The sequence below is a fragment of the Haliaeetus leucocephalus genome, unplaced genomic scaffold, assembly GCF_000737465.1.
Source record: "Haliaeetus leucocephalus isolate CR32 unplaced genomic scaffold, Haliaeetus_leucocephalus-4.0 Scaffold687, whole genome shotgun sequence".
Classification (NCBI taxonomy): domain Eukaryota; kingdom Metazoa; phylum Chordata; class Aves; order Accipitriformes; family Accipitridae; genus Haliaeetus; species Haliaeetus leucocephalus.
The window spans coordinates 2,898,987-2,908,327 of record NW_010973123.1 but is presented as its reverse complement, the minus strand read 5'-3'; the positions used below and the strand labels follow the sequence as shown (position 1 = coordinate 2,908,327).

The window sequence follows — 9,341 nt, the reverse complement described above, 5'->3', positions numbered from 1 at the left end:
GGAGCAGGCTTGGGTAGAAGGCAGGAGCTGGGGACGTGCCTGGAGCGGGGGCTGTACCCGGCCGGAGTTCCCCCGTCCCTCTCCCGACCGCGGTTGGGGTTCACGTCGCTCCCTCTCGGGGAGGGGCTGGGAACCTGCGTGTGAGGGAGAGCCTCCCGCCTGTGGGCTCGGTACGCGTTCTCCTGCGAAGGAAGGAAGCCAGGAGCACTGGGATACGGGTCCCATCAGTAAATTAAAAAAAAAAAAAAAAAGCAAGGGACTCCTAATTGGCTTTCCACTCCCCATTGGTAAACAAGAAGCTTTGCCAGCTTCTGTGGGTCATTCAGGATGGATGAAATCCACTGCCTACTGAAAAAGCTTGCCTGCCTTCTAAAAATAGATTCTCCAAAATACCTGCGAGACTTTCACTAAGTCAGAGAGACCCCCGGAAAAAAAACAAAGATCAAGCAGCTCTTCAAAATATCCGTATTTATTACTTCAAAACTCAAAGTTCTAACAGTTCACACATTTCTTTTCCTTCCAGGCTGTCCCAAATATGACAAGAGGGAGAAAAAATGTTTGCATGTATCCAAACAAAACCGTGGAAAAAAGTCCAATAAAGATAGGTTTATACAAAACTCATATGGTCTTTAATTAAATGCGACATAAGTGGTATACACGGATTGATACATACAAAAAGACAGATGCATGAAATAAAAGTTAGTATTTTACATTTCTTGTGCCTTTTGTTGAAACATAGAACATTTCACTACCAATACCATGGAGGGAATAAAATGCAGCAGCATGAACTCAGATTTCAGCTCTTACAGAATATAGATGGTAACATCGTAGAATATTCTCACTTTCATAAAAAAAAAAAATCTTATAAAAGTTAGCTGTTATCTACCATTATTGGAGAGCTCTGCTGATGTCAGTGAGTGTCTCTATTCACAGCTTGACTAACTGTTCAGGCTACACCTGCAATGATTATTTCAGTCAGTTCATCAGAGAGACACTGAATCCTCTGTTACCCGATCACCTTTTCTACTTCTCCAGTGGCCCCTTTACGGGCTTTCCAAATTTCAGTGCTAATGCTGACTGTAGCATTAACACAGCAGGATAAAGACATGACAACCAAAGGGCCTTAAATATAAAATACTTGACCATTTTATTCTTCTGATTTTTTCAACTTTAATTTTGCCTTGTTTTCACGTGAGGAGGCTTTGGCTGTTGCAGCTTTCTTTGCAGTTTCAGCAGTTTTCGTTCTTGGCATTCGCGTTCTGGAACGTATCAGGTCTTCACGTCCGAGTTCAACCATTTTTGCTTCCCATGACTTCATTTCATTTACATAACGAACCTTATCATCTTCAGCAAGCTGCAGGTATGGCTGGAAGAAAATTATGCATCAACAGTTACAAAAGGGGCTTTGTCGGGGTAACTGCCATCTCACATCCTCCCCTCTGATACAATGGTGACTTACTACAAGACCTGTGCTGTGCACATCCCAAGTGTTCACTTTTGCCTCCAGAAAATTCAAAAAACATCAAACTTGCACAAAAACCCAAAACCTTAGCATTGAATTATGGTTATGTCACCAGATGGCCATTCCTGAAGAGGAAGTTTATTTACTATTACTACTCAGAGCTAAGGCTTTTTATTTGAGTACTCTTTTGAGAGAGCTGGTTTGTGTAAGGAACAGGAACTATTTCAAATTCTTTTTCTACAGAAAGAACATGAACCTAGTGCATGTTCTAAGTACACATTCAAAACAATCTGGAAGAAAGGCATTCAGGAGGAAGGACAATAAGGTACAGAATACTTGAAAATCTGGAGGTTTAGATTAGATTTCAGTATAACACCCCTCCAATTTTCATATACCTGCAGGTTCATATTTCAATACACTGAGAAAGCTGGCAGAAAACTATCCCCAAGATAACCAAAGTTAATAAATTACTGTGTGCACACCACTTGTAGATTTCTGTTTTACCTGTCAAAAGTCTTTCCATGAGCAGCAAATTACTACGCTGGCATTTAAAAATACTGTAGATTATGAGGAAAAAACCCCAAATTGTTGCAGATTATTCCACCTTCCTCCCTAGATGCCACTCAGCGTCCATTTCCAGGCATACAGAACTTCATCTCATCCCACTCACTCACGTTTCATCAACCATGTGAAACAAATGGTCACTACTGGAATAAAAGTAATGACAATCTTTTTCAGGACATGTAAGTACAATCTCAGAGTAGTTTCCTCAGTATTATATTTTGAACAACTGAGTTCAGGATTTGGTATGAATTTATTAATTTTGACTCAAGTTTGTAATTTTCCAATTAGATCAAAACCTCATCAAAATCCACTGACATACCTGCTTTTGAGAACTGGACAGTTTTCGCCATGCATCAAATAATTGCTTCAGCTTTGCCTACAGGATATAGAATACACAATACATTAGGATTATTTTAACAGCAGACTGACCACAGAGGGTTACAGATGAATGCCATGCCAGTGAAAGCCAAGTATAAACCAATGTAAAAAAGCACAGTCACACAGGCTTATACCCCACCCTCTTAACATACGTAAATAATAAATGACACAGTTCAACAAGTTGCTGGGCATCACCTAAGCCACATTTACAGATATATAAGCACGAAGCAGTTTAAGTCACTTAGCCTGCCGCAAAAGCAGTCAGACGGAACAGCTGAGCTGATTTACAGCAATGTGACTACATCTCACCACGCATACTGGTTTCATTTAAACCAAGCCCTAACTTAAGACAAGCCCACTTAAGTATGAACTGCATTGACAGGGAACTTTGTACCACTTCAGGAGTATTTTGCCCTGTGTGCGTCAAACCAGGCCTCAGCTGACTGGAGATGCCTACTTTGTATGTAGAAAACCAAGGAACAAACTATTTCCAATATCTTGATTTACTGACTAAATGCATAGGGTAAGGAACATACTAGGCATACAGGGGAGGTCTCAAGTGCTTCAAGTGCTGTAATCCACCAGCGTAACTTAAATCACCCCAAACTGCAGTTCAGTGCAGAACTTGCGAGTTTGCTGAGGAACTCTTGCATGTTCCATAACATCAACTGTGCTATAGGAGGTACAATAACTCTACTACAGAAATGGTAGCAGACCACCACAACCGTTTGAAAAACTAATGTGTTTCTACACCAAACCAAAGAAAAGTAGAATTCTCTCCTTACAGAAGAAACAGATGAAGTCTGTAACACTGAAGTGCAAAAAACAGAGCAAATATTTAAGTCTGTATACCCACACAGCAGTTTATATAGGACATGCCACCAGCAGTATAGCCAGATCACTGCAGCCTAAAAAAAACCATAACCTAAGCAAAGCAAAATCCCAATACTGAACTATTGAGCAGTTTCTTTGAAAATGACAGAATCTAAGACAGATTTTCTGAATACAATAGGTCTATTTTAAAGAACAATCCTTCCCGGCTTACCATAGGTGATATTCCCTCACTTTCTTGAAAGTTTTCTGACACAAAAATGTTAAAGCCGCTACGAGGTCTTTTAGGTTTTCCAAGCATGGTCAATTCCTTTAAAAACAAGAAAAGTTATTCAATCTACCAAGCATGCATTTTTCCAAAACTAAACATCTGTCTTTCTATTTTATACAAAAATCAGATTCAAATTCATCTTTTGGTGTTTAATTCTATAAACTGGACTGTATGTCAAGATGCTCTCACCACTTGTCAAGACTAATGCTAAACTAAATTAAGAAAAGCTAAACAACTTGAATTTTCACAGACATTAAAAAAAAGCATTTAAAACTGATTCCTACTTCAGCTAAGTCTTCCAGAAACGAAAGACTGTTAGTAAATCCCACTCAGTAAGAAAGTCATCACAAGTTTTCTATTATCTTCATAAGACTTTGGTTTCTGGTGTGAAATACTGTACGCTGGCAGAGAGGAGGGCAGATACCCAGCTTTGTGGGAGGAGAGAAGGTGGAACAGAACCAGCAGATTTCCAGGGAAACAGAACTAGGTTTCTGCTATCAGAATGCTTTGCCTACAGGGATGATGGTGAGAGAGGGAAAGTACAGCAAGTTATGGATGCAATTACACTTTTTCTTACACTTTACAATTTTCTCCAGCCCTAAGACATTCCCACTGCAGCCTTGGTGCTGCAAATTAATATCTGCTTAGGTATTAGGTATGCCAGCTAAATTCCTTGTGGTGCCATACTCTAAAAAGGATCAGCAGAATCATTTGGATTAAAAACTTCCTCTAAGCAGGGGTCTTTTAAACCAAATTAACTTCAGTTTTGCCAATTAGGACAATGTCACACCAGCAGTTTAATTCACAGAAATGAACAAGCAACAAGCAACCCCCTCAACTTCTTTTGCCCCTGAACAAACCATAATATTGTACCTTTACAGATGGTTCTGTCTCTCAGGATTTATATATAAACCAGCTAAAAGGGAACAGGGAAGATGATCTGTATGAATAAGTCAATAAAGGACACCAACAGATGTGCCTCTACGCAGCCCTAATTCAACACGTCAGCAGCTATACAGAAAGCAGCAGAATCCAGAAAAAGGAAGGAAAAAAGGCTACTTCAAGCAGCTACTACCTTGTAGGGGCCACTGAAGTAACAGATACAAGGCCTTTGTAAAAAGCTATTTCTGGATGTCTTCCCAACCAAAGAAAGTGTTGCTGGTTCCAATGTCTTTTATTACCTATCATATCTCAGGCAGCTTTAGGAATAGGAAGAAAAAAAGCACAGAGAAGCTACCTGTGAGCACAAAGGTATCTGCTAGTTCTGGTCTTCAAGCACAGGAAAGTCACTAAAATAACTGCTAACACCAGCAATTATTTTCATCCATGGGGTTTTGTTTCAGGTTTGTGGTTTGTTTTGTGTTTGTTTTTTTTTTAATTATTCTGAGAGTGGCTTTTATATTTCTAAACATGCCTCAACTCTGCTCTGTATACCAGACAAATAGACTTCAGGTTCCTTGAGAGAAATGAAACTTAAAACTTCAAAATACTTACTCTTTTTGCCCTGAACAATCTTCTTTTTGCCAGTTGTTTTCTCTTTTCTTCTTTCAAAGCCGCAGCCTGGACTGGAGTTAGCTGTGCTTTATATGCAGCCAACTGCTCTTTATATCTTTGCCAGTCTGCCTTTCTACTTTCCTCATAAACCTACAACACAATCACCAACCTTAAACAGATGCTTTTAGTAAGAAGCACTCGACCATTAAGCAAGCTAACACTTCTAACCTACTAACAAAAAAATATTACAGACTATGCTGGAACATAAGATTTTTAAAGTAAAGTAGCAATTTCAGATCTGTTTGATTAGCAGAATGGATTCATAAGAACTCAGATTCAAAACCTGGGCTCTTCCCATGCATAATCTTAGTTAATCTGATAACATCGGATGAATCTTCAGATACATCCCAATGCAAAAACCAATCTTCCACACAAGGAGGAAGAGCTGAAGCTTGGTTGAAATGATTACTCTTAAACGTGTGTATACTCACTGCAGCACACAAAAGCTCCAGTCACTGAACACATTTCTACACCGGCGTACTGGGTTTGTGTGGCAAAGTTTTGGTAGCAGGGGGGGTTACAGGGTTACAGCGAGAAGCTGCTGGAAGCTTCCCCTGTGTCTGACAGAGCCAATGTCAGCCGGCTCCAAGACAGACCCGCAGCCAGCCAAGGCTGAGCCGATCAGCAATAGTGGTAGTGTCTCTGTGATAACATATTTAAGAAGGGGAAAAAGTTGCAGGGGGCACAGAAATGGCAGCCGGAGAGAGGAGTGAGAACATTTAAGAGAAACAACCCTGCAGACACCCAGGTCAGTGAAGAAGGAGGGGGAGGAGATGCTCCAGATGCCAGAGCAGAGATTCCCCTGCAGCCTGTGGGGAAGACCATGGTGAGGCAGGCTGCCCCCTTGCAGCCCATGGAGGTCCATGGTGGAGCAGATATCCACCTGCAGCCCGGGGAGGACCTCACGCCGGAGCAGGTGGATGCCTGAAGGAGGCTGTGACCCCATCGGAAGCCTGTGCTGGAGCAGGCTCCTGGCAGGACCTGTGACCCCGTGGGAGAGAGGAGCCCACCCTGGAGCAGCGTGCTCCTGAAGGACTGCAGCCCGTGGAAGGACCCACACTGGGGCAGTTTGTGAAGAACTGCAGCCTGTGGGAAGGACCCACGTTGGAGAAGTTTGCGGAGGACTGTCTCCTGTGGGAGGGACCTCATGCTGGAGCAGGAGAAGAGTGTGATGAGTCCTGTCCCTGAGGAGGAAGGAGCAGCAGAGACAATGTGTGATGAACTGACCACAACCTCCATTCCCCTGCACTGCTTGGGGTGAAGGAGGTATAAAGAAAATCAGGAGTAAAGTTAAGCCCAGGAAGAAGGAAGGGGTGAGGGGAAGGTGTAATAAGAATTGGTGTTCTCATTAGCCTACTCTGACTTGATTGGTAATAAATTAAATTAATCTTCCCCAAATTAAGTCTGTTTTGCCCATGATGGTAATTGGCAAGTAATCTCCCTGTCCTTATCTTGACCCACAAGCCTTTTGTTATATTTTCTCTCCCCTGTCCAGCTGAGGGTGGGGAAGCGATAGAATGGCTTTGGTGGGCACATGGCACCCAGCCAGGGTCAACCCACCACAGAAAGTTACCTGTAAGTTAGGTCTCTGGTTATTATATAGTCAGCAGAAAAAAAAAAGTTGGTCCTTTCATCAAAATTAACTGAGGTTTCACCTAACTTATGCATATGAAAGCAGAACACCTTTACAATACTCCTGTTGTTATACATCTAATGCACACACATATACACAACTATCATTCAAAAAGAAATGAGATATTGGTTCCCAGCCCTGCAGCTGCATAGAGCAAGATCTGTCTTGTTTGTTTCTCTGGCAACAGATTAAAAATACTAAAACCAAGGTCATGTGTAAAAGTATCAAAGTATCTTCCCTTGAGTACTTCACAGCTCCCAATTCTCTTCAGAATTGTTTTTATGTCTGAACCTTTGTATGCAAGTGCTTTTTTTATTGTTGTTTACAAAAAAAATCAACAACAAAAAAACCACAACACAAAACAAAAAACCCACAGTGGACACCAAACCAAGAAAACAACGACTAAGCTCTATAGAGTTCAAAGTACACAGGGCAAAGATACAAACCTACCTGCTTCTGTGATGCTGGCAACTCCTTCCAAGCTTCTGCTATTTTTTTAATCAGCTCCATGTTGGTCACTTCTGTACATTAAAATTAGAAAGCAAGAAAATAAAGATCAATATTGTATCTTTAGTAAGCTTCAATTTTTCCCAAGGAGAGCTGTCACTAGTGTCTTTTTCCTGTATAAATATATTTTCCTCCTTTCGTAAAACTAACTTACTGTGGCAGTTAAAGAGAACTCTAGTATTTGGAGGGGGAAGAGTCCCTGCTCTTGGTTCAAACTCAAATGAAACATGGTGTTATAAACTGAAGCACCATTCCAAGACAGACAGCTATTACCACTTCACAACAGTTTCTTTTTTTTTTTTTTAATCCCCTTTTGAGCTCGATCCTTTTTGATACAATGCAAGATGGTCTGAACTTGGAATGGGGGCCAGGGAAGAAACCAGAAGTAAAACTTCCCAGTTCTCAAAAGAGTCTGCTGGATTATTCAAAGCAAGTATAATGTGACCTTATCCACCTGATATAGCAGACATGCTTGATCTTTATATTAAAGTCCTTTGCTTACAATATTATTCAACAGAAGTAAGGTTAAAGAAAATGTAACTTCCTTCTCCCATAAACAAAATTACAGACAGTGACTTGAATTTGCTTTGGGTTTCTGCCAACTGAATTTGACTCTGGCCCTTGCACTATGGTAATTTGATGAGATTTCCAGCCAGACCTGAATTTGTTAAAGGGAAAAAAACCCACAAACCCAAACTAAAAACCCAAGGGCTTTAGAAAGAGGATATAACTTTTTGTGTCTTGAAAAACCCTTTTCCAGGCTTTCCCTCTGCTTCACACTAAAAGAAAAAATAGGTCTTCCTCTCTCCACCTCAAATGTAAAGTTCAGCCATCTCAACAGTGGAAAAGCAGAACTAAGCTCTTATCAGTAACCTGACTTCCAGAATTTTGGAAAACCAGTCAGATGGGGAGTTTTTAGTCCAAGTATACCAATCTTAAAACCTTTGAAAATACAATGATTTGCCAATGATAAAACAAATTATCAGGTTATTTTTGAACGTTACCTCTATTGGAACAAGAAAGCCCAAAATTCTCGATTTGTATATGAGATACAATACATTTATTTGCAGATTATTCAAATTTTGGAAACTGGAAAACACTGGTGTGGCATGTAATTACAATAAGCTCTGCAAGTTCAGTGTCTCAACCTTTCAGACTGTTGAATGCTCAAACTAGCGAGCAAAACAGGGTATCAAATGGTTTTCCCTACTTAAATTTACCTCATGACTTGGCCAATATCACCACAGTTCTTTTGACATTTTAACACTCATTTCAAAAGTATTTTCAAAATCAGCACAGCTTTCCATTTTGCTGCTCTCTGACACAACTTACCGCATTGCCTATAAATGAATTTTTCAAAAAACATTTTCCTCTAAATACATTTACTTTTTCTCCCGTATATGCTGAGGCAATCCAGTACATGTAGTTTTTAAATCACTAGAGCATCAAAATAAAAGCATATACAACTTGTTATATGAGCAATAACATACTTCAAATACATAGATTTAAAAATAACTGAAAAACACAAATAATTGTTAACATGTACTGCCCAGATGAGCTCTTTCTTCAAACACTTTTAAAGTTACAGACAAATGCTCCCTTTTTTGAGTTACTAAGTACAGAAGACTAAGCTAATACTGTACAGGCAGTAAGTATGGCAATACTGAATTTACCTGTGGTATCCTACGGATAAGGAAGATGGTTTTGGTATCTCCTGAAACCAGGGTAACGTACTTTACGACGTTTACTTTCACAAAGCAATACTTTGCTCCAGTTTTATTTTTAAACCAGGTATTCTGGAGGTAAAACACCGTATGTACCTAGAGCGACGGCAACTTTACGGCAGAACCTCAGGCACACCCCACACACCAAGACCCCGCGTTCCTGACGGCAAAACAGCCCCCATCGCCCGTCCCCTCGTACCTAACCCCCTTCAGGCCGCGTACCTGGATTTTTTTGCCTGAAAGCAGAATGGTTTTCTTTCATGAAACGGAAATAGGCCGTCAAAGGCCGCTTCGGGGGCTCATCCGAGCTGATCCCCCTGCTGAGGCCCTTCTCCGCCGAGCCGCCGACCCTGCACACAACCGCAACGCCCGTTACCGATCGCCGCGCCGCAACGCCTCGCGGGGCGCCCGGCGCAC

General features: G+C 41.0%; 1 protein-coding gene across 1 annotated transcript in view; it reads right to left on the bottom strand.

The window, feature by feature from the left end:
* Positions 1 to 854: 854 nt before the first annotated feature.
* Positions 855 to 9,341, bottom strand: part of TFAM (transcription factor A, mitochondrial) — an 8,663-nt gene continuing 176 nt past the window's right edge. Inside the window, exons 2-7 of the mRNA XM_010580001.1 lie at positions 9,147 to 9,320; positions 7,144 to 7,214; positions 5,001 to 5,150; positions 3,450 to 3,545; positions 2,346 to 2,402; positions 855 to 1,366 (exon numbers count right to left, since the gene is read on the bottom strand). Coding sequence (XP_010578303.1) covers positions 1,148 to 1,366; positions 2,346 to 2,402; positions 3,450 to 3,545; positions 5,001 to 5,150; positions 7,144 to 7,214; positions 9,147 to 9,320 — 767 coding nt within the window. The 3' untranslated portion in view covers positions 855 to 1,147. The remainder of the gene's footprint in view (positions 1,367 to 2,345; positions 2,403 to 3,449; positions 3,546 to 5,000; positions 5,151 to 7,143; positions 7,215 to 9,146; positions 9,321 to 9,341) is intronic.